We start from the raw sequence: 25,221 nt of genomic DNA, 5'->3' as shown, positions 1-25,221 counted from the left end.
TCACGACTTCTGACCCTGCCTGACCTGAAACTAAGTCTGATGTCCGCCATCACCTTGACTTTTGACCCCTGTATCTAATTTCTGACCTCTGAAATCTCCTACCATCAAGACTGCTGAGCTTGCACCTCTGACTTTTTCCACCTTTCTGACCTCTGGCCTCTGGGCTGACCTCTGACTCTTGTCTGGCTTTTGTCTCCAAGTCCCTCTTCTTTCACCTTCACAACCTCTGACTCTCTGTCTGACCTTGGACCATCTATCTGACCTCTGGCCCTCAAATATGACCTCTGACCCCCTCACTTTCATGGCCTTGGTTCCCCAGGTTTGACAACTCCATCCCTGAATATTAACTTCTAACCCATAAATTCTGATATCAGATTATCCAGCACAGTTTTCTCAGATAACTCTTCCTTCTCTATATCTGATCTCTGACTGTACAGCCATATCTGAATTCTAAGCTTCTAGGTCCACTCATATCTCTGACCCTTCTCACCTGAGTTCTGATCCTCTGTCCCAGTTTCATCCTAACTCTTAATTCTGACCTCAAATCAGAAACAGAAAAATGAATAATACAAATAATAATAAATTCAGAAAGCTAACAGGAAAAATAAACTGGCTTGGAAAGGCATCCTCTCTTTATAAACCAAGTGGAAAGAAAACCCCAAAGTGGAAACAACCCAAATGTCCATCAGCTGATGAATAGATAAATAAAATGTGGTAGATTCAAACAATGGAATATTATTCAACAAGAAAAAGGAATGAAGCACTGACATATGCTACAAAGCAGATCAATCTTGAAAACATGATGTTAAGTTAACAAGGCCAGTCATAAAAGACCACCTGGTGTATGACTCCGTTTATATGGGATGTCCAGAACAGGCAAACCCGTAGGGACAGAAAGTAAATTAGCGGTTGCCTGGGACTGGGAGAAGGGAGGAGCGGGGAGTGAGATTGTTAATGGGTACAAGATTTCTTGCTGCAGTGATGAAAATGTTTTCAAATTAATTTTGTGATGATTTCACAACTCTGTGAATATACTGAAAACGACTGAAAATTGTACACCTTAAATGGGTGAACTGAATGGTATGTGAACTATATCTCAATAGGGCTGTTCTTTTTGTTTTTTTCAGGCTGTTCTAAAGAAAATAAGCAGAAAGAACAGTAAAAGCTAAAGAAAGTGAGATGCAGAGAGGAGAACTAGCTCCCCAATAATACGAGAAAACAGACCTGGTAACAAAAATATGTGGTGGGTCAGAATGCTCCCCAAAGTCTGCCATCTTGAATCACTTCCAGGCAGGAGACACAGATTCCTGGATGCTTCCCTGGAGGAGAAGCATCCAGGAATCTGTCCTTTTACAAAGCTCTCCAGGGAGGTGGCTTTCTACAGTGACTAAAAGCACAGATTCAGGAACAAGAAGATCTGGGCTCAAATCCCAGCTCCACCACTAACCAATCACATGATCTGAGGTGGGTGACTTAATGCCTCAGTTATGTCATCTGTAAAATGGGGATAATAATGGACCCTATGGCATAGGGTTGAGAGAATTAAATGAACTGATTTTCAAAACAATTTAGCGCACTGGCTGCCCACTGTAAGTGTTCTATAACCTCAGCTATTGTCATCATCATATGGTACAAATGTTGGGAACTCACCAGACAAGGATACCACTATGGATCGTGACACTGGGACCCTCTGTCTAATTTTTTTCAGTGGTCCAAATTTTTTTCTTAGTAGTCTCTTCTACCTTGACAATTATTTTGTATTCTTTGTGCATTGTCTCAGAAAAAATATGTATATACATAATACATTTAAATTTGACTTGTTTCACAGCAGGTGGTAGGTTTTACAGACTTCTGGCGGTCTGATTATGTTTCTAACAGTTACCAGAAACACTTTTTCTTCTGGAATACTGGGGCTGAGTTTCCTCCCTGTTCCCATTCAGATGATTAAAGTAGAGATGGAGGGTGCAAAGATGGGGCCTCTTCCTCTGTTTCTCTATTACCATAGATTTAGACCCTTATACCTACACACACACACACACACACACACACACACACCATTCAACAAAACAAATAAGTGTATCAGTAATAGCAGTAGTAATGCTAGTCCCCATGAGCTGAGCACTTACTTTGTGCCAGGCACTACAACATGCACATTTAATACACATTATCTCCATGAATCCTCCCAACTGTTCCATCAGGCGTTGTGGTATATTGTATTACTGTGGACCAAACATTTTGGTTCCCTCCCAGTGGGAGAATTAAGAGCTAAGGAATTATCATATGACTAGTTTTCGGCAATGAAATGTGGGCAAAAGTGACACGTGTCACTTCCAAGTGGAGGCTTTAAGGTCCAGAACCTGGTTTGCCATGTCTCTTTTCCCTCTACCATGATACCAGCAACATCTCAGCTAGGAGGTGTTTGCTTATCCCAAAGTGGAGACCACGTGGAGCAGAGCCGCAGACAACCCAAAAATGGAGCATGAATGACAATTAAATCCTCACTGTTGCCAGCCCACTGAGAGTTTGGGATGCTTTGTCATTGCAGCATTACTCAACCTAACCTGACTAACACACGTACAACCTTCTCTTTACAGCAAAGAAAGCTGAGGCTCAGGGGTGAAGCCACTTACAAAGGCAAAGTCGGGATTTGAACCCCGCTCTGCTTGACTCAGAGCCAAGTCCCCCAGCACCTCTGCTCTGCAGAATTAACAGAAGATTGATAAATATTCAATTTCATTTGCTTAGGACTGATTTTGAAAACACCTTCATGGGTACCACAGCACAGAGATTAAGAGCAAAGGCCCTGGAGTCAGAAAAAAAAAAATTGGCAAAAGATCCCTAAATGAACCAAATCCACACAATTCCACTTGCTTTATCAAGACAGAAATACATGTATCATGAAGCAAATTGATTTTCAGTGAGGAACTCCTTGGTGGCAGAACCAAAGTTGAACCAAGCCTTGAGCCTGGCATTTGGGAAACTTCCTCAGTATTTTCAGTGGCTTCATGAAACCACCATCTCCCGAAGCCCCACTTCTCCCCTCTGGTTTTGCTCCCATTACCTGGTGCTCCTGGAGCTGCCTAGGGTGCCCCCTACCCCCGCACAGTGCTGGTGCTTCACTTACTCGCCAGGCCCTTCCCCACTGACGTCCCTGTCCATGTCAAATGCCAGGTCCTTCTGCGTGGGTTCCTCATCTGGCTTCCTGGCATGGAGGGACACACAGAGTGAGAAATAGGGGGAGGGTAGGTGGGAGAGGAATTCTCCAAACCAAACTCAGTCACCCAGAGACATTGCAGGGAATGAGAGGTATCATCCCAAAGTGACCTTCCCCCCAGAGCCATGGCCAGAGGGCAGAGGAATTGCCCCTAGAGATACTGCAGAGACCCACCCCTAAAGCTCGCTTCCCACAACATGCTCCCAGTCTGGGGGAGGGAAAGAGAATGAACAAGGGTGGGGGAAGCACTGGACAGACCAAGTAGAAAGGCAGCCAGAATTCAGCAGGAAGTAGAGACTGATCTCCCCTCTCCCCCTCCTCCTGCCAATCTAACCCCAGGGGACTGACCTGAAGGTGATGAGGTTGGTGTAGATGAGTGGGGGGCAAAAGAAGGTGAGAACCAGGGCCCAGATGGGTGTGGTGCTGTCCATCTCCCCCCACCACTTCTGTGTCAGCAGAGACTGTGGGGTGTGGGGAGGATTAGGAGCCTGAATCTCCCCACAGCCCTCTCCCAAAGACCCCAGACAAGGATCAAGCCACACTCCAGAGCACAGAGCAAATGCTCACTGTGGGGGCCATAACTACTGGGGGTTGGGGGAAAGGAGTCAAAGGCAAGGAACATCTGTCCCAGATTTTAAAAGAGTTAAACAGCCAACATTTGTTAACATGATATACCAGATACCGGGCTAAGCACTTTACATAGATTAGCTCACTTAACCCTCACCACACCTCCAGGAGGACAGGTACTAATATTTTCTCCTTTTTCACAGGTGGAGCACAGGGAGGTTACAGAAGAGGCAAAAGCTGCAATCCATGAGTTTAACCACCATTCAAAGCAAAGGACTCAGGGAAAGTATTTGAAGTGCCAACAAATCATTCCAAGAAGTGAAATGGGACTTCCTGCTGGGTAGGCAAAACTTCTTGTACTGAGGATGGGACTCTCTTTGCCCCTGTCAGATTTAGATTAAGGAGACCGAGAGTGTTTTCAAAATGTCAGGATTAGCAGGATGGGAGCAACTATGGGGGCACACAGGTCTTCCCAAAGGAAGGGTAGGATTTCCTAAACCAGAGTTTGTCTATATCCAAAACACTAAGTAATTGTCCAGTGACACCATTTTAATTGTTGAAGCCTGGCAGTGGGCACCTCTTAAGGAAGTGGGAAGGACTTCTTGTGTGAGAGGTGACACTTCTTACTAAAGTCCCAGGTATTCCTATATCTGGAATAGAACTTTTTTTAGTTCCCTGACCAGGGACTGAACCTGGGCCACGGAAGTGAAAGCGCCGCATCCTAAGCACTGGACTGCCAGGGGATTCCCTGGAATAGAACTTTTTAGGAGGGTGCGCTTTGCTGTGGGAAGGTTGGCTTTACTGTGGCAGGGTGTGAGGCTTCTTTTGGGAAGACCAACCCTTCCAGGAGAAGGCTGAGACTTTCTGGAGAGGGGTTATCTCCAGGGGGAGAGGCTGGTCAAGACCATGGACTGCCCACCATGGCAGGGGCTTATCCTCCAGACTTCCCAGAGTCCAGCTGAGAACTGTTTGGGATGTTGGTATATCAGATGCTCACCTGTACCCCATCCTGGGCAAAGAAGGAACGGGCATCAGCCTGCATGGCAAGGTGGAGGCAGGTGGCATCCCCCCAGAGTGGGCAGCGCCAAAGGAGCAGGTGAGCAGCCCGTTCCTCGCTGCTGCGGTAGCATTCTCCAAAGAGGTCTGGGTGCAGGAGATTTATGTGAGAGGGAGGAAAAGTAGTAGGAAGACGGTGTGAGCGAAGAGATGAGGGGATTGAAGGGGAAGAGGCAGAGTGACGAGAGGAGGAATGGGTAGGTTTACAACCCCCTTCATGGCAGCTCCCTGTCCCTGCCCCGCCAGGCACCCATGCCCCACGCACCAACACCCAGCCCCTCAAACTTGGCTGCCAGGTCCTTCCTCCGTGCTGCCTCCTCAGCCTCAGTCTCCAGGCGCCCCAGCACTCGCAGCAACAGACAGGCCCCAAGAGCTGAGGCCACAGAATTGGAACCCTGGAGAGACAGAGACGGGGGTCACAATTAGGGTCAGAGTTTGGAATGAGAGTCACAGAGGGGTGAAGAAGGTGAGAGGAAAGCTTGTGATCAAGGGAAGGGACAGAGCCAGAGGTTAGGAATTAACTAAGGTCGGGAATTTCCTGGTGGTCCAGTGGTTAGGACTCCATGCTTCCATTGCAGGGGACACGGGTTTGATCCCTGGTCGGGGAACAAAGATCCCGCAAGCTGCGTGGCATGGCCAAAAAAAAAAAAGAATTTAACCAAGGTCATCAGAGACCAAGGATGAAGTAATATTTGTAGATGGATCTGGAAGAAACTGGACATCAAGGGAAAATGTCAGAAGTCAGGTGGTTCAGAGACCAGGGGCTGGGCTGGAATTTAAATGACATCAGAGGTTACAGACAGGCCAAGAAGCAATGGAGATGTCACCTAAGATGGCAGAGTAGAGAACTTCAAAACACTGTCCCTCCACAAAAGCAACAAAGAAGCTGGCAAAAAACTGTCAGGATCAACTTTTTCGGAATTCTGGACTCTAACATAAAATTTACAGCAAACAGGAGAATGCTTAATGAAAGATCTCAGTAAAAGAGCACTGTGACATTTTAACTAATCCACTTACCATTGCCAATTCCCCAGCTCAGTGGTTGCCTTGAAGGCAACAGCCCATATTGCTGCTTCAGGTTGTTGGTATCAGAAGGAGCAATTCAGATCTTACTCTTAAATAATTGTGGTTGTGTGTATAAACCTAGCTGGTGGCTCTCTGAAGGGACAGCTCAAGGGTTGGCCTTTGTTTCACTGTTTTTGGTGCTTCCCCAGAGCAGAAGTGTCTTCCCAGGTGGTGTTTGAAAACATCCAAAACAAATGTATCAGCCTCAGCTAACTGAGGCAAAGAATAACAGATTCTTTGCCTCAAGTAGCTGAGGCAAGCAATAGATACTCTGAACAGCTTGGGAGGGAAGAGGGAAGCAGCTGGGGAAGGAGATGCTTGGGGGAGTAAGGGGTTTTAAAAGCTCCTATGGGGAATTCCCTGGTGGTCCAGTGGTTAGGACTCTGAGCTTCCACTGCAGGAAGCACGGGTTAGATCCCTGTTGGGGGAACTAACATCCCGCATGCCACGCAGCACAGCCAAATAAATAAAGAAGTAAAAATAAAACAAAAAAATAAAAAGCTCCTACATGTACCAGGAAATCTAGAAGGCTACAAACATGACCAAGACTGGATGCATGCTCAGGAAAGACTATGGAAAGCCCTAAGCTTTCACCTCTGGCTGACCTTTAGGCTCAGCAAAAGCAGGAAGTGAAGGCTAAAGTCAAATTGTAAACAGCCTGCCTAAGTGTTGAAAGACAGCTCCACAAAGAGCCAACCTGTAAAGTGGAAGAGCTTTATTCCCCCACCCCTGTGCATTTAAGGGAATCGCTGTCAAGTCACTAGCTGACCACTAAGCTAACAGAATGGGATTTCAGTGGCCATACATGACAAAGAATACAGACTTTACAAAAATAGCTTAGGAAAGTCACTAAACAAACAACAACCACCCACAACAAGCAGCAACTCCTGAAGGCAGGAGTTAAGCTGATTTCCAAAGTTGCCATATTATAATATTCAAAATGTCCCGTTTTCAACAACAACAACAAAAATTATGAGGCATGCAAAGAAACAAAAAAGTATGACCCATTCACAGGACAAAATAAATTAGGAAACTTAGCCACTGGATTTACTAGAGAAAGACTTTAAATCAACTGTCTTAAATATGCTCAAAAAGCTAAAGGAAATTATGAACAAAGAGCTAAAGGAAGCCAGGAGAATGATGTGTCAGCAAATAGAGAATAGAAATAAAGATATAGAAATTATAAAAAGGAACCAGGGACTTCCCTGGTGGCGCAGTGGTTAAGAATCCGCCTTCCAATGCAAGAGACATAGGTTCGAGCCCTGGTCCAGGAAGATCCCACATGCCACGAAGCAACTAAGCCCATGTGCCACAACTACTGAGCCTGCGCTCTAGAGCCCACGAGTCACAACTACTGAGCCCACATGCCACAACTACTGAAGCCCGCACCCCTAGAGCCTGTGCTCTGCAACAAGAGAAGCTACCGCATTGAGAAGCCCGTGCATTGCAATGAAGAGTAGCCCCCGCTTGCCACTAGAGAAAGCCTTCACGCAGCAACAAAGACCCAATGCAGCCAAAAATAAATAATTAAATAAATAAATTTTAAAAAAATAAAAAGGAACCAAATAGAAATTCTGGAGCTGAAAAGTGCAATAACTGAAATGAAAAATTCATTTAAAGGGCTTAAGAGCAGCTTTGAGGAGACAGAAGAAAGAATTTGTAAACTTGAAGATAAGTCAATTGCGATTATCCAGTTTGAGGTGCAGAAAGGAAAAAGAATGAAGAAAAATAAACAGACCCTAAGAGATCTGTGGGACACCATCAACCATACCAACATATGCATAATGGGAGTCCCAAAAGGAGAGGACAGAGAGAAAGGGACAGAAAGAATATTTGAGGATATAACATACTAAAACTTCCCCAATCTGATGAAATACATGAATCTGTACATCCAAAAAGATGAAGAAACTCCAAGTAGGATAAATTCAAAGAGATCCACACTACAAAACATTATAATCAAATTACTGAAAGCCAAAAACAAAGAAAGAATTTTAAAATCAGCAAGACAGAAGTGACTCATCATATGTAAGGAATCTCAATAAGATTAACATGTAGGGTTAAATAATTATATATATAATAGTTATAAAACTATAAAACTCTTAGAAGGAAACATAGGGATAAAACTTCATGATCTTGGATTTGGCAATGGTTACTTAGATATGACACCAAAAGCACAAGAAAACAAAGGAAAAAAAAAGACAAATGGGACTTCATCAAAATGTAATACTTTTGTGCATCAAAGGACATTATCAACAAAAGGAAAAGACAGCCCACAGAGAGAGAGAATGTATTTGCAAATCATCTATCTAATAAGGGATTAATACCCAGAACATATAAAGAATTCTTTAAACTCATCAACAAAAAAGACCAAAGAGTCAGTTAAAAAATGGGCAAAGACTTGAATAGACATTTCTCTTAAGAAAGATAGATGGCCGATAAGCACATGAAAAGATTCTCAACCTCACTAATCATTAAGAAAATGCAAATCAAAACCAAGTGAGAGGGCTTCCCTGGTGGCGCAATGGTTAAGAATCCGCCTGCCAATGCAGGGGACACGGGTTCGAGCCCTGGTCCGGGAAGATCCCACATGCCGTGGAGCAACTAAGCCCGTGTGCCACAACTACAGAGCCTGCGCTCTAGAGCCTGCGAGCCACAACTACTGAGCTCACGCGCCACAACTACCGAAGCCCGTGCTCTGCAACAAGAGAAGCCACCGCAATGAGAAGCCCACGCACTGCAACGAAGAGTAGCCCCCGCTCGCCACAACTAGAGAAAGCCCACGCACAGCAACGAAGACCCAATGCAGCCAAAAATAATAAACAAATAAAATAAATAAATAAAAATAAAACTTAAAAAATAAAAACCAAGTGAGAGGGACTTCCCTGGTGGTCCAGTGGTTAAGACTCCAAGCTCCCAATGCAGGGGGTTCGATCCCTGGTCAGGGAACTAGATCCTGAATGCCACAACCAAGAGCCTGCATGCCGCAACGAAGATCCCACGTGCCGCAACTAAGACCCAGCGCAGCCAAGTAAATAAATAAATAAATATTAAAAAAAAAAAAAAACCAAGGTGAGATCACACCCATTAGGATGGCAATTATAAAAAAGAAAGAAAGAGACAGAGAGAGAGAGAGGAAGGAAGAGAAAAGAGAAAAGAAAACAACAAGTGCTGGTGAAGATGTGGAGAAATTGGAACACTTGTGCATTGCTGGTGGAAATTTAAATGGTACCACCACTGTGGAAAATAGTATGGCAGTTCCTCAAAAAATTAAACCTAGAATTACCATATGGTCCAGCAATTCCACTCTTAGATATGTACTCAAAACAATTGAAAGCAGGGACTCAAACAGATATTTGTACACTAATCATAGCAGTATTATCCACAATAGCCAAAAGGTCAAAACAATCCACATGTCCATCAACAGATGAATGGATAAAGAAAATGTAGTATATCCATACAATGGAATATAATTCAACCTTAAAAAGGAAGGATGTTCTAATACATGCTACAACATTGATAAACATTTATCTCAATTTAAAAAAAAATCTATTTATTTTTAACCAATGACCGGATGGGCTGAAAATAACCCAGGGCTGAAGAACTCCTGTCAAGATATTTCTTCGACATAAAGATAGGGTCTGTCTTTGATCCTATTCGAATACCATGACTTTTTTTTAAACTTCTCAAATGTGTCCCAACACCTATGTCTCACCAGCTTTAATCCAGGCCCCCATCTTGGCTGCCTGAAGCTTTACCTTCCTACCTGGCATCCTTGCCTCTAGTCTTGTCCCCTTCTGCATTGCAACTACAACAATGCATTTAAATTGCAAGCACAATTATGATGAAATGAATCCCCATCAGTTACAGATAACGTCTAACTTCCTCATACAAGCAACCACTTTGAAAGGATGAGATTGATGCATATGTACGAACAAGGGTAAATGCCCAATATATACTGTTAATGGAAAAAGCAAGTTACAAGAAATGCATGATATGGGGGGGGTTGGGGAGGAAGAAACAGCACTCTGGGTCATACATCAAGAATGGAGTGGAGTGGGGGACGGGTGATATCCTAGGTCAGGGAATCTTACTGCACAAGCATTGGAGTTCGGTAGAAATAAAGGACAGGAATGTAGGAGAGAGTAGAATCAGAGATCAAGTCAGCACTCACCATCTCCCAGAAGTACACGGCCATCTGAGCCCTGTTGAGCAGCAGTGCCCAGAGGAGCAGGTCAATCCAGGGTGCCTGCCCGGGGATGGCTTCCAGCGCAAGTTCTGAGGTAGCCTTGTCCCACAGCAGATACGACTGGAGGCGAGGAAGGCAAGGTGAGCGTTGTCTCCGCCCCAACCATCAGCCCCACACCCCGTTCAGTCACACACCCCGTGCTCTGACCACGCCCCCTCCCGGCATAGCCCCGCCCCCAGACCCTTTTGTGCTTCCCCCACCCAGCCCATTCCTTACATCCTCCTTGCTGCCATCGCCCTGGTGGGTGCCCCCGGCGGGGAACGTCGGTGCACACGTCTTCCCCAGCAGCATCCGCAGCACCTGCCCCACCTTAGGGGGTTGTGGCTCCGAAGAGGGTTTAGAGACTGGGCCTTTGTTGCCTGTGCCGTGGGACGCCTGGTCCAAAAGGCTGTGGATAAGTGAGTTGGGGGGCGCTGCGTTGTAGAGCTGGGCCAGGCGCGTAGGGGTCAGGAAGCGGTCCAGGCTAAGGCCATGGGAGATGAGCAAGCGCACGAACTCTGGCCGGTCATTCAGAAGGGCGTCCATGAGGGAGGCTTCCAGGTGGAAAGACTGGTGGGGGCGGAATGAATGGGGGAAGAGTTGAGCACAGAGACAGGCAGAAGGCCAGGTGAGGTCAGAGATTAAGGACAAGAGATGGGGATACAGAGCTATGAGTGACAGATGGATGGATGGATGGTTGGATTGATGGATGGGTGGAGGGGTGGATGAGAGGATGGATGGGTGGGCAAGTAGATGGATGGATGGATGGGGAGAGAGGGAACAAGATGGGGACAGATGGACAACCAGAGATGGATGGACAATTAAGAGAAGGCTGGACAGGCCATAAAGGAAGATAGAGCCAGATGTCAAAGGAGTCAGGGAGTGGGGGAAGTGCATCCCTTTTGTCAGGATCCCCAGTCGCCAGGCCCCAACCCCTCACCCGCCATCGGATATCCCCCCGGAAGAGTTCACTCTGGGCAATGTCCACACGGTTCCAAGCCACAGCCAAACGCAACTCATCCAGGTAAGCTGAGGCTTCAGAGCTCCCACAGGCTGAAAGGGTGAGAAGGAGAGGGGGCAAGAAGTCAGGGGAGGTTGGGAAGATCTGATGAATGTCTGTATTGCTTCTACTTGAGATGCCTGACATTTAAACTCTGTATAAAGGCAATGTTGTTGGGCAGAGTCTGGGGTCTTAAGAAGTCAGGCTATTACAAGCATAAGGTCATTCAACACAGGGGCAGAGTTGAATGTAAATCTCTTCAGACCAGTGGTTGAGAGGCCCCAAGAAAAGGAAAGGGAATCATTTATTCATTTAACATTTACTGAGGTAGGCTACGGGCCAGGCAGTAAGAGGGATGGAGAGAGATTGGATACAGTCCCTGCCCTGAAGGAGCTCATTCCCGGGAAATATGTCCCAGAACCACATAACTGCCCTTAGAGTGATTCGTGCCCTTGGAGGAGGGCATAGAATGTGATTAGGACCCAGGGGAGGCTACAATCACAGAGGTATGGAGAGATCCAAGGGAGCCTCCTAGGGGATGCACATTGAGGTAGGGCTTTTGAAAGACTAGTAGGATTTGGAAGTGTGCATCTAAGGTGAGAAAAGAATCATCAAGGCAGCAGGAGCAGCTTGAGCAAAAGCCTCGGTGCAGGAAAGCACAGGCTATGATGGCAAATGTGAGTCACTCTGGTTTCCTGCAACTTGGGAGTATTTGTGAGACGAAAAGTAGCAGAAAAAATGTAAACATTAGCCGGACTTCGGAAGAACTTGGAGGTCATTAAATAGAACAAGGAAGAACAAGTGGCCTTTAAAAATTTGATCGGGTAATTTAATGGATCCAAAAGTGTGCAGTCAACCTTGTGTGACCTTGGGCAAGTCACTTTCCCCCTCTCTGAGCCTCAGTTTCTTCATCTGCAAACTGGGGAGACAGTCCTTATAGGAAGGGTTAGAGGATCAGGGGCAATAATGTGTGCCAGCTGCTCAGCACAGTGCCTGGCTGTTCCTAGACCCTCATGAAGCATTCATCCTCTTCCCTCTTCCTTCCTCACCTGCTGAAACCCCATCCCTTCAACTCTGCCAACACTGAGACTGTCCAGCCATCTCCAGTTTCCCCAGCAGAGTGTGATCACTTGTACTTCTGCAGGCAACAGACTTAAAACACCACCCCCTCAAACCACATCTTAGAGAGCCGCTGTGTTTTCCCCCAGGAGGCTGATGAGTTAACTTCTGTAAAGTAAATCAGATTTGCCCACTGACTGTCATCCTCTATTAAAGGATGTGTCCCCACAAGAAATGGAATCATATTAAGAAGAGTTCCCATTTATTAGGCTCCCCCTGGGGACCAGACACTGCCCATAATCTGCCTCTGAGGCCCACAACACTCCCGCCTGGTATTATCTCAATTTTTCAGAGAGAGAAACGAAGGCTCAGAGAGGGAAAGTCTCTTTCTCAAAGTCACACAGCAGAGAGGGGGCCAAGCTGATACTCAAATTTTAGTTTTATCTGATTCCAAAGTCAAAAATAACTGCCACACCACAGAACATGGTAGATGCATTTGGGGTGGGGACCTGGAACTCAGAACGCATTACAAATTGACACTATGCCTCTTGAGAGTTTTTATCTAAGTGGGTGTTTTCCCTGTAAAACTCTTCTGACACCAAAAACGACCCTCCCCACCCACATCCCCACAGAGCCCTGGGGATCCCCCTTACCACTTATTTATCCCACCTCCGCATCTTACTAACTCCAAATTCTACTGGCTCTTCAAGGCCGCCCAGTTTAAATACCACCTCCCCGTTTTTCTCCCCTTTCTGACAGCAGTTCCTCTCCCATGCTTTTGTCTTGAATTTTACTTAAGGTTGTGTCCAAACAACGCTGGTAGGAACTGCTTTTATCTCTGAGCCTAATCTTTGTTGAATGAATAATGAGCTCCATCCTCAGCCTCTACCAAGCAGCCATTATGCTCCCTACCTTGGTTTTCATCATTCATTCCTCTAGTGAAATATCAGGAGCTCCTTGCTGGGAGACAGCACTCTGGTTTTTCTCTGACTCCACCACCCCTCAGGGCTTAAAACATATTGGAGGCATATAGGAAAAGTAGAAAGGGTGAGTGGGTGGATAGATGGAAGAATGGACGGATGGATGAAAAGATGGATGGATAGATGAAAGATGGATGGATGGACGAATGATGAGTGGATGGAATTGTTACTAGATGTGTGAATAAACTGGTAGAAGGATGGGTGGATGGCAAGATGGATGGATGATTCGATGGATGGAAGAATGAAGGATGAATGGAATAATGGGTAGATGGAAAGATCAATGTACATATGGCTGGCTGGATGGATAAAGGATGAAAGGATGGGTGGATGGATACAACAGAAGGAAAGCAACGTTGGAACATAATGAAAGTATCTTGGGAAAACTGTCCAAATAACACCATGCAAAGCCCCAAAAGGCAATGATAAAAGGAAAAAGATAAAAAGGGGCGCAATTTAGAGAGGATGGATAAAGTGCCGAGGCCAAGAGAGGTGTCCAACGTTGAGCTGACAGTGGGGGAAGTTTTGGGACTCCAAGCCTTACCCTTGACAAGGGCCTTCAAAACGATGGTCTCAAATTCCTCAGGGCCATCATTAGCTGAATAGACTGTCAGCAGCTCCTTCCGAGTCATGATCCTCTCCACCTGCAGGATACCAAATTTTGCAACCCACACCCAACTCCCTGGCCCTGTCCACAGAGATATAGGAGAACATTCCCCTGCAGGACCCAGTAGTCTAGGTGCCTAGCACCCTCTACTCCCAGAACTTAGGGGGGATCCAGGCCCCCAGGCCTCTCCTCCCTTAGACCCAGGAGTCCAGGCTCCCAGCCTTTCCTCCCTCATATCCATGAGGCTGGGCCCCCATTCCCCTTCCCTTGGATCCAGGACTCCAAATCCTCAGCATCCTCACCTCTCAAGATTCAGGAACCCAGGTTCCCAGCTCCCTCCCATCTCAGGTTCCCGACTTGGGCCCCCAATGTCATACCTGGGCCTGTAGGATCTCAGGGTCCCCTTTGGGGAAGAAACGTTTAATCAGATCTTGGGCTTCACTTCGCCTGCCTCCTCCACTCCCTGGAGCCAGAGTGTGGATCTCTGCCAGGCAGTCTGCAGCTCCCCCAGACCCGGCCACCAGGAGGCAGGGGAGCTGAGCCTGGGTGGCATTCTCTATCCGCTACAGGACAAAAGGGGGAGTCAGGTTAGGGAAGGAAAGTATTCACACCTCCTGGAGTCTAGATTCCCAGCCCCCTCCTCCCCTAGGACCCAGGAGTACAGCCCCCGGCTACTGCCCCCCGCCCTTAGACCCAGGCACCTGGGCCCTTATACCTTCAACATCTTTTCATCACCATCAATCAAGAGAAGGAGGACAGGGATGTCAATTCCAGTCCCTGAGGAGAGAAGAGAGCACAGGGCTTGGTCACCTCCCATCAGCCTCTGTCAGCGATGGGAGAGAACCACATTTCCCAGGAGTCCCCAGGGCAAATGCTGGCTTCTGCCTAATCCTCTGTCCCGAGGCTCATGAGAACTGTCACGCCTTTGAGGATGTTGGGAGGGGCCAGATCTTGAAGACAGTAATGTTCAACTTCTCAAGGGAGGAGAGGGCTGGGAGCCTGGACTCCTGGGTTCCCGAATGAGGCATGAGTCAATCCTGTAACTGATTAACCATCCAGGAGCCAGGAGAGGATGAAAGTGCAAATTGAAAATAAAGGAAATAAGGAATAGAAAGGACTATCCAAATACAATAAAGATATTTATCAAAGCCCAATAGCAAACTCATATAAGTTTTTTACGAACTCTATTCCAAATAAAATAAGAACTGAAACAACATTACTACCATTCACACTTATCTGGGAGTTTTGAGCTAATGTAACAATGCAAGAAAATGAAATAGTTGGAATGAAAACTTGTATATATATTTTTTAAGCTGGAAGAGACAAAGGTATCTATTTGAAGGAAAGATGATTTATATTCTCAGAAAATTGGAGAGACTCCACTCAGAATAACTAAATATTAATAAGAGAATTTGGTTAAGAGGATTAATACAAGAAAAATACACAAAAATAAAAAACTTTTCTCCAACTATTATAATATGTATCTTATCCATGTTTTCACAAAAATGATAAACTACCTGGGAATTAATTCATACAGAAAGGTATAATATTTTTATAAGGAGATTGATAAACCTTATATAAGGACAAGGCCTGAATAAATGGTAAAACAAATACCATGTTAACCTGTCACAATGTAACACATAAATTCAATGCAGTTTGGAGAAACAGGGAGGTAGGAGGAGGTTGGCAATGTTTTCCTTTTTTTTTCTTAATGGAACAAAATAATTTTTAAATTCATATGAAAGAATTAATATCAGAAGAGTTAAGACATTTTTGAGAAATGACAGTGGGGAGAAACTTTCCCTAATATACATTCAAACGTCTTTAAACTGCTATAAACAACAAGAACAAATATATATATATATATATATATATTTTTTTTTTTTTTTTTTTTTTTTTTTTTCTGGCCACGCTGCACAGCATGTTGGGTCTTAGTTCCCTGACCAGGGATTGAACCTGCACCCCTTGCATTGGACACGCAGAGTCTTAACCACTGGACCACCAGGGAAGTCCCAAACAAAATATATTCTTGGCACAGGAATAAATAGAGAGGTAGAAGAGGAAAAGGTTCAGAAATACTTCAACATATAAAGGAACTGAATATACAACTTAAGTGGCATTTCAATTTAGCTAGGAAAAGATGGTTTATTTATTAAATGGACATGAAGAAAACGTGGCTTCCCATTTGTAAGAAAAAAATGTAGACTCCCTATCTCAAGACACCTAAAAATCATTTCCAGATGGATTAAAAGTTTAAACATAAAAATATAAGGTATTAAAAAAGAAGACTTAACATATTTGTATAGCATTGGAGTGAAATGGACCTTCCTAAAAAACCAAGGGAAACCAAGGGGCTATAAAAGGAACAACAAATATATCTAACCACATAAAAATGATAGAATTTTTATGGAAGTAGACACCATAATTAAAGTATCTTTTAAAAATTTTACATCTAACAGTCAAAGCGTTACTAAGGACAGGATACAAAGAATTCTTACAAAAAGACAAGAAAGAAATAACCCAATTCAAAAATGTGCAAAGAATATGAATAGACAGTTCATAATTGAGGAAATCTGATTGGCCAATAAAATATGTTTATATCTTTTAATAGTGGTTAGATAAAGTAAAAAATCAAATGAAAAGTGGCATGTCACTTTTTATCCATCAAATTTGCCAAAAAAAAATTTTTAAACCAAGAGTATCCAGAGCCGGTTAAGACTGGACAGAAAAAGAAACTCTCACACATTCTCGATGAGAGTGAAAACAGCTACACACTTTTAGAAAGTTATCTAGTACTATCTATTAGTATACACACAGGGCAATCTCACTTGGGGGATCTACTGTATAGAATTTAAAACACCTGGATGTAATTATGGATGTTCATACAAAGATATTTATTCAGCACTGTTTGTAGTGCCAAACACTGATAGCACTTTAAGTATCCACCAATTGAGAAAAATTTAAATAACAGATGGTACAACCATTACCAAGGAATATCATGCAACTATTAAAAGGAGATACAGGGCTTCCCTGGTGGCACAGTGGTTGAGAATCTGCCTGCCAATGCAGGGGACACGGGTTCGAGCCCTGGTCTGGGAGGATCCCACATGCCGCGGAGCAACTAGGCCCGTGAGCCACAATTACTGAGCCTGCGCGTCTGGAGCCTGTGCCCCGCAACAAGAGAGGCCGCGATAGTGAGAGGCCCGCGCACCGCGATGAAGAGTGGCCCCCACTTGCCGCAACTAGAGAAAGCCCTCGCACAGAAACGAAGACCCAACACAGCCATAAATAAATAAATAAAAATTAAAAAAAAAAAAAAAAGGAGATACAAGATAGAGTAGTTTGTATCTAAAAGGGATGGTTGTAAGAGAGTGATATGTATATGTATAGTATAAAAGAGAGAAAGGAACACCACTGAGCATAGGATTTTATAAGCATAGACAAAGATATAAAAGGATTAACTCCAAACCATATAACACAGATTACCCCAATAGAAGGGATTGGAGCTGGGAAGGGAATTTTCTAACGTCTTTTTTTTTCTTCTTTGACCAGTGGGTTATTTACAAACTACAATTCAGGCAATGATATGAATTTCCTTATATACCTTTGCGTGGTTTGATTAGTTCCAATAAACACATATTAAAGCTGCCATAAAATATTATGTTGAGTGAAAGAAGCCAGACTCAAAAGGTCATGTATTATATTATTCCATTTATTTATCTTCTGGAAAAGAGAAGACTAGAGTGATGGAAAACAGATCAGTAGCTGCCAGGGGCTGGGCACAAAAGGAATGCCTTCATGGTAACAGAACTGGTCTATGTCCTGACTGTGGACATGAATCTCTAACATATGCCTAAACTCACAGAATTATACACCCCAAAAAAGTCAGTTTACACCCCAAAAAGATAATTTTAAAAATAAGATTAAAGTTGCCAAAAAGCTAAGTAAAATTTAAGAATTAAATGGGGGACTTCCCTGGTGGTGCAGTGGTTAAGAATCTGCCTGCCAATGCAGGGGAAACGGGTTCAATCCCTGGTCCGGGAAGATCCCACATGCTGTGGAGCAACTAAGCCGGTGTGCCACACTACTGAGCCTGCGCTCTAGAGCCCACGAGCCACAACTACTGAGCCCTCATGCCACAACTACTGAAGCCCATGCGCCTAGAGCCCGTGCTCCGCAACAAGAGAAGCCACCACAATGAGAAGCCCGCGCACCACAATGAAGAGTAGCCCCCGCTGGCCGCAACTAGAGACAGCCCGCGCACAGCAACGAAGACCCAACGCAGCCAAAAATAAATAAATACTTTAAAAAAAAAAGAATTAAATGGACACTTTTTAAAATATAGGAAATGTTCATAAAGAAGCAGGTTTCTGTTTAGTTGACTTTCTACATTGGGCATTTCTTTCTGTTTTAGTGATTTCTGCCCTGTCTTTATTATATCCTTGCTTCTACTTTCTCTAGATTTGATTTGCTCTTCTGTTTCTAGGATTTTTTTAAATTGGAGACTTAAATCATTGATTTTCAACCTTTCTTTTCTTTTCATTTTAGATAAGCATTTAAGTCTACTGATTTCCCTCTAAGTACTGCATTAGTTGCATCCCCAAATTGTTGGTATGTCATAACATCATTATCATTCAGTTCAAAATATTTTCTAGCTTCTTTTTTTTTTTCCTTCTTTGATCTGTGGGTTATTTACAAACTACAGTTCATGCAATGATATGGATGAATCTCACAGAAATAATGTCGAATATGAGAAGGCAGAATTTAAAACATGGGGTTGTATTCATATGAAACACGGTCAGAACTACTCTATGCTGTGACAAGCAGAATAGGGTGGCTCTTGGGTGTGGGCAGAAGGCTTCTGGGGGCTGGTATTATTCTGTTTCTTGATCTGGGTGCTGGTTGCATAAGTGGGTTCAGTTTGTTAAAAATTCATCAAGCTGTCCACCTTTCGGTATGGTATTGTAGATTTCAAGATAATGATTTTTTCAAACACAGCAAATGATGGGAGAAGGCACTTGACTACAGGAAACTCCCCCTGGCCGCAACCCCCAAATTCCGACCAGATCTGACCACTGGGATCCTGAGCCTTGGGCTGTGAATCCCCAGTGGAAGGAGCCACTCACCTCCCACGCCCGTCTTCTGTTGGGCAAGGTAGGACTCGAAGCCCAAGCGGAAGCGGTTCTCGCCGCCCAGGCGGCTGTGGGTGCCGTCGTCCACCAGGAGGAAGGCCGAATAGTTGTAGTCAAGAGGGAACTGGACCCCATCCTCAGGGTCACCGTGCCACCGGTACCTCGCAGGAAACGAGCCCTGGGGGACAGGTGGCAAGACCAGGGAGTCTTTCCATCAGGGCCAAGAGGACAGACACCAGTCATTCGTCCTTCAGACCCAGGAGACCAGACACCCAGCCCCGTCCTCCCTCAGACCTGTGACTACAGGTCCCCAGCCCCTCCTCCCTCAGACCCAGGAGTCCAGGCCCCCAGCCCCCTCCTTGTCCAAGACCCTGGGTCCCACCTTGGGGTTGATGAGGGTGTGTCTATTCCGAACCACACCCCAGGGGGCCACGCCCATGGCCACCACCTTGTTGCCCCCAGTCCTGGCCGTCTGGTGGTCCCGCACAGCCACACCCACATGCCGTCCAATGCCCTTGTGCAGCCCTCCGGTGACAATCCAGGCCCCTACACAGCGACACAGACTGGTGGTGAGATCCAGAGACACACAGGAGTGCAGAGACAGAGAGAGAGAGAGACTAGGGAGTGAGACAAGACCCCACACACAAAGACGGGATGGGGGGAAAACAGAATTCCAGGGAAGTGGCGGAGACGGGGGAGCAGGTGGCCCCGGCCCGGGAGGCGGAGCCCCTGCCCACCCTCAGTCACCTGTGTTCTGCGCAGCCCGCACCAGCCCGCGTCGCAGCAGGTCCTGCAGCCAAGTCTGCAGGGTGGGGTCCCCCGACCCCCCCAGCACTGACACCACCAGGTTCGGGGCCTGGAAGCCCCATATGTTCGTGACCAGATTATAAACTGTAGCTGGATCCGTGCGGTCAGAGAGCCGGAGGAACTGTGGACACACAAGAGGAAGGGACAGGGGGAGGGGGACAGAGACAGAGAGAAAGGGACAGAGACGCAGAGAGAGGAGCACAGAGATGGGGGGAGGGGGGACGGGGACAGAGACCCAGAGGGGAGGGATGGAGACCCAGAGAGAGGAGGATAGAGATCCCAGAGAGAGAGAGGGGGACAGGCTCAGAAAAGACAGACAGTGGTGGAGGGGACAGGGATCCAGGAGAGGTGAAGATAGGGATGGGCAAATGAGGAGACACAGCGTTCAGCTGGGACACCCCCAGGCCCTGGCTCCGGGAGCCCCTGAGGCATGCAGCCCCACTGGTCAACCCTGGCCCTGCCCAGACATGCAGGCCTCACATTGCTGGCCTTGCGGCCGGCACCCAGGAAGTCCAGGTCTCCGAAGGCATCTGTGGGCTTCTCCGTGGTGTGCAGGTCACTGTCCCATACGGTCACCACGGCTGCCCCGAATGCATCCTCCACAGCCACCGATGGGTGGGCACACCGGGGTTGCCCACACTGGCACAAGGTCCCCCTGAGGGGGGAGGGGAAGGAGGAGAATGAAGCCCAGAGGTGTCCGCACCGACCCCAAGCATCCTGTAGAAATGTCCATATTTCTGCACCTCCCTCCAGAGGAGCTCACAATCCATACTGACCCTGGCACTGGCCCTCCACGGTTCTGACCAGCCTGAGGGAGAGACTGGGGCAGAACAACCACAGTCACCTCACCCACCAGCAGGAAGCCACAGTGGCTCAAGAGCACCTGAGCAGGGAGGTCTACATACCAGGCCCCACACTCACTGTTGCCTTCAGGGCCTGAGGTGGAAAAGTGCAGGGGGCCATCAGGGATGTCCTTGCTGCCCCCATTTCAAACAGATGATATTCACATGAAAAGGAAAATCAAGAGAGTGATTCACAGAGCACGCATGCACTAGAGTAGAGGCCAAGGCAGCTGTGTGACTTTGAGCAAGTAGCTTCATCTCTCTGAGCCTAAATTTCCACCTCAAATGCAAAGACAATGATAGCACAGCCTACGTCATAGAACTATGAGGAGCCAATGAAATAACACAACATTTCCTAAAATGGGGGCCGCATACCAGATCCAGTCTCCGTGAACTCCACACAGAGCTTTAAATAACCTTGAACAACACAGTGAGAAAGTCATTCCTTTTTGAGCTCTCCTGATTCCTGTCAAGGAGAGAGGCTCAGCGGGTGCTAGAATATTTTTAATGCCTAACTCTTTACTTTTTCTTTTTAACAGAGAAAAGCTGGCCTCATGCTCAGAAAACTGGGCTGGCAACAGCAACTATTTAGACGGTAAATACTTTTTATTTGGGTTTCATTGTGATTGTCTTTTATGCCTTGTTTCTTTCTCTTTGTGGCAAATGGAACAGATTTTGCATTTATGGTGATCACATATGAAACTTTTTTCCCCCTAAATAAATACACAAGTATCCCTTGTCACCTAATGGAATTGGCACCTGAGTTTAAAAACAGGAAGCAACACGGGTTTGGGAGATGAGGGATTTATTTGAAAATGTATCTAAATCTCTTTGGTCCCTGATTCCAGAAGGGATTCAAATATCAGGGGAGACCTGCATTTATGTAAACAGAGTGAGCCATGATTTAAGGACTAATTTTATGGAAAGAATAGCACAGGTGGTCCATGGATTTGACAAGAGTTGTAAAGTCACTAAAAGAATGGCCAACAAATCCAAACAGAATACACCAGCTCCTGGCACAGTAAGGAATATAGGATACACCCCTCCGTCTTCCTGAGTCTACCTCCAGGGTCCTGGCATGCCTCAGTTTAACCACTTGATCCTTTCACCCATCTCAACCCCGTCCCTGGACGCCCCCTCATTCCTGTCCACCTACTTCTCACGAGCCCTTCCGGGCAAAATTTCTTCATGGAATGTTCCAGAACCTGAACTGTCCAGTACAGTAGCCTCTAGCCACAACGTGCTCCTTATATTCAAATAAATTAAAATTAAATACAATTAAAAATTCAGTTCCTCAGTTGCTCTGGACACATTTCAAGTGATTAGGAGCCACATGTGGCCGATGGCTGCCATATTGGATGTGGATATAGAACATTTTCACCATTGCAGAAAATTCTGGTAGACAGCACTGGCAGACTCCCCCTCTGTCCGTCTCACCTCCTACCCCCCCTTTCTCTGTGTGGCCACTGAAACCGAAATTGTTCCCGATAAAATCAGCAATTACCTGCACGTCCCTGAATACAGTGGCTTCTATTCAGGTCTCATCTGACTCAGACAAAGTAGCACTGGTCATAGCTAAAAGGCTGATTCTAGAAAACCTTCTCCTTGGCAAAGCACACCTGTTCCCCTGGCTGCTCTGTCTCTGACTCATCTGTGGCTTTCTCTTGCTCTGTGCCTCCCTTGAGTGTAGGTGTTCCCCAGAGCCAGGACCACATGCCTTCCCTACATGGGTCTCAAACTCAGTGCCCCCAAGGGCCAGGCAGGTAACGTAAGAGAAAGAAGCATCAGGTGGAAAATTATAAGTGGATGTGCCGGAGGCTGTGCTGACTTGAGGCAGCATGTCTGTCTTGAAGCATTCAGAGACAAGTGTTTAGCAATCGTCTTCCGTGGAAGAAAAAAAAAAAAAAACATTGGCCATAGAATTGCCAGTTTGCAACCTCCTCTGATTTTACACTTTCTTCCCCCCATCCTACTTCCACAGTTTCCATTACCACCTACAGCTAGGACTTCTCAAATCTTGGATGGAAGTCACAGACCTTTCCTGAGTCCCTGAGCCAGGTTTGCAACGCCCCTGGCTCCCCCAGGCCCCTCCCACACACGAAGTCCCACTCTGAGCTGGGTGACATTTCCCAAACCTACTCATGCACCTGGATTCCCATCTCGGGGACAAGCTCACTGTTTCCCAGGCCCCAGACCAGATGTCTGGGCCCATCCTCCCCTCTCCCCTCTCACTCTGCAAATCCGTCGGTCCCCAAGCTCCTGCCCCTGGCCTGCCTCAGGCCTGTTCTCCTCCCACCTGTCCCTTGCCCAGCCTCTTCCCCAGCTTCCTGAACTATTCATCCTTACGTGGCCCTCAAAGCATCTTTCCACACCCAGAGCTGACCCTGCCCCTCCCATGGCTCCCGGGAACACCAAAACACGGTCCCAACCCCTCGGGGTGACATTTAAGGCTGTGTGACTTCTGGCCCTGCCCTCCTGCTTGATATCCTCTTTCAGATGCTCCTTGCACCTTGAACTCTGCCCCATTTGCAAGCCACATCATCAATAGGGGGCAATTTATACTTGTTGTTCCCACTCCTGGAATCCAACCCACCTTCAACTGTCAAACTCCAACTTTATCACCTTCCAGTGTCACCTCATTAGCCCCTCCTCCTCCAGAAGCCATTGGTGACACCCTGTGTCCCCTCCCCGGACTTAACCAGATGCCTCCTCTTGGCTCCCACTGGGCCCAGTGGCTTGTCCTTTGCAGCTCCCATCTCCTTGCCTTAGAATCATCTTCCTCCCACCAGACCAGAGGTTCCTAAACTTCCTTGACCGCCCTTTCCATCAGTAAAAGTTTTTGAGCACTCACCCCCAAATAATATATATGTTTATTTATACATAATTCAAGCCATCCTGCACTAATATAGTCATAATAAAACACACACTAAATTAGGAACGTTGACATTTCCCATACCCCAAAGATTGCCTTGAGGACACTAGAAAGCCAAAACCCACTTGAGAGACCATCACTGAAGGCCAGGAGCTCCTAAGGGTGGCCACTCCCCACCCCCCAGCCACCCAGCACAAGCACAGGCCCTACACATGCTAGTAATTGCTACCTTCCGGTGGTTCCTATGGACATATTTTCCAGTGCTTACTATGTGCTGGGCACTGTTTCAGAAATATCACAAGCAGTAACTTGTTTAATTCTCACAATATCCGCAGGAAACAGAGCCTGTTTTTATGCCCGGATGATAGATGAGGCCCAGAGAAGTGAAAAGACTTGCCCGAAGCCACACAGCACATGTCCCAGCTGAAATCTGAACCCTGGCAGGGCCTGTGCTCTTGAAAATAATGCCCCCTTGGAAGTGCTGAGTGAGAGTTTCTTGGAGGAATGAACGAATGAGTGAATGAATGAAACAGAGAGAGCCAAGAAAGAAAGACAGAGAAAGTGACACCAGGAGGCAGAGACACACAGAAGGCACACGGGGAAGGAAAAAACCATAACCCAGCCCTGGGGCTTGAACACTGACCCTGAGCGGGAGGATGGGAAATTGGAAGTGTTTGCAGACTGACCCAAGCCCTCCCCGAGGTAGAGAGCCACTAGGAAACGCCCTAGGGAGTATCGGCTCTGACAAGACTGGGGAAGGGAAGGAACCGAAGGGCGGGGTCTGCGGTGGGTGGGGTCAGCGGACCCGGGACACTCTGGGGTCCGTCCCCGGGGCGAACTCCTCACCCCGCATCTGTGGGGTCAACGATGAAAGTCGTGCACGTCTTCTTCTTGAAGATCTTGGGGATCCAGCTCTGGAGACAGGAACAAGGAGTGGGGGGGGGTTGATCCAGTTCGGTCCTATGGGTCACGGAGTGACCCACCCGCGCCCTAGCCGTAGAGCCAGGAGTCCGGGACACCAGTGCCCTCCTCTCCCAGACTCAGGAGACTCGACCCCCCCAACCCCCTCACCAATCCGTCCCCAAGGACCCTGGAGTCCGGGTCCCCAGCAACCCCTTCCTTTGTCTGACCCAAGAATCTGGGTCTCAAGCACCCTCCTCTCTGGAAACCAGGAGGCCAGGCCCTAGCTCCCTGTTCCCTCAGGCCCGGGTCCGGCCGCTGTACCTGCTCCTTCTCCGCACCCACCATGCTGCCGCAGCCACCGCAATCTATCCGTCTCCCTGCATTCCCTCCACCAACCGGGTTCTAGATGCACCCTGGACAAACCGGATCCGCCACTTCCCAGCCCAGCCTGGGGCGGGGCCAGGTCTGGGGGGCGGGGAGTCTCGGAGAAGCGTAGAGCGGGAGGCGGGGCAAAGGGTCGGACAGGACCCAGAGAGAGGCGGGCAGGGACCCAGGGAGAGGGGGACAGGAACCCAGGGAGAGGGGACAGAGACCCAAAGAGGAAATGCCAGCGATGAGAGAGAGGGCACACTGACCCAGGTCGGGGGATGGGGGGCGGGAAACACAAAGACTTAGGTGGGGGCAGAGAATCAGAAAGGGGGAACAGAGATTGGCGGGGCGCTACATTGACCCAAACACGGAGAGAGAGAGAAAGGTTTGGATGGGTGGCAGACACTCAGAGTGAGAGGGAGAAGGGGACAGAATCCTCAGGAGGTGGGCAACAGGGACCCTGAGAGAGAGCTGGTGAAGAAACAATGACAGAGAGAGGGAGACCCATAAAGAAGGATGGGAACCC

At 47.0% G+C, this 25,221-nt stretch overlaps 1 protein-coding gene across 5 annotated transcripts in view; it reads right to left on the bottom strand.

Annotated features, from left to right (window-relative positions):
- TRPM4 (transient receptor potential cation channel subfamily M member 4) overlaps positions 1-24,798 on the bottom strand; it is a 36,245-nt gene extending 11,447 nt beyond the window's left edge. Inside the window, exons 1-16 of one of the 5 annotated variants that reach the window (XM_082370317.1) lie at positions 24,648-24,798; positions 24,270-24,337; positions 20,190-20,364; positions 19,650-19,830; positions 19,285-19,448; positions 18,897-19,080; positions 14,486-14,547; positions 14,148-14,333; positions 13,708-13,807; positions 11,068-11,180; positions 10,365-10,697; positions 10,074-10,208; positions 5,103-5,232; positions 4,779-4,924; positions 3,563-3,675; positions 3,125-3,202 (exon numbers count right to left, since the gene is read on the bottom strand). In XM_082370317.1, coding sequence (XP_082226443.1) covers positions 3,125-3,202; positions 3,563-3,675; positions 4,779-4,924; positions 5,103-5,232; positions 10,074-10,208; positions 10,365-10,697; positions 11,068-11,180; positions 13,708-13,807; positions 14,148-14,333; positions 14,486-14,547; positions 18,897-19,080; positions 19,285-19,448; positions 19,650-19,830; positions 20,190-20,364; positions 24,270-24,337; positions 24,648-24,671 — 2,192 coding nt within the window. In that variant the 5' untranslated portion in view covers positions 24,672-24,798. Of the gene's footprint in view, positions 1-3,124; positions 3,203-3,562; positions 3,676-4,778; positions 4,925-5,102; positions 5,233-10,073; positions 10,209-10,364; positions 10,698-11,067; positions 11,181-13,707; positions 13,811-14,147; positions 14,334-14,485; positions 14,548-18,896; positions 19,081-19,284; positions 19,449-19,649; positions 19,831-20,189; positions 20,365-24,269; positions 24,338-24,647 lie in introns of those variants that run through there. The other 4 variants (XM_082370315.1, XM_082370316.1, XM_082370318.1 and 1 more) reach the window with 4 other exon arrangements.
- Positions 24,799-25,221: the final 423 nt, after the last annotated feature.

The sequence above is a fragment of the Balaenoptera borealis genome, assembly GCF_965194805.1.
Source record: "Balaenoptera borealis genome assembly, chromosome: 19".
In the NCBI taxonomy this organism is placed as follows: Eukaryota; Metazoa; Chordata; class Mammalia; order Artiodactyla; family Balaenopteridae; genus Balaenoptera; species Balaenoptera borealis.
Note: the sequence above shows the minus strand (reverse complement) of the source record. Positions and strands in the feature narration are given on the sequence as shown.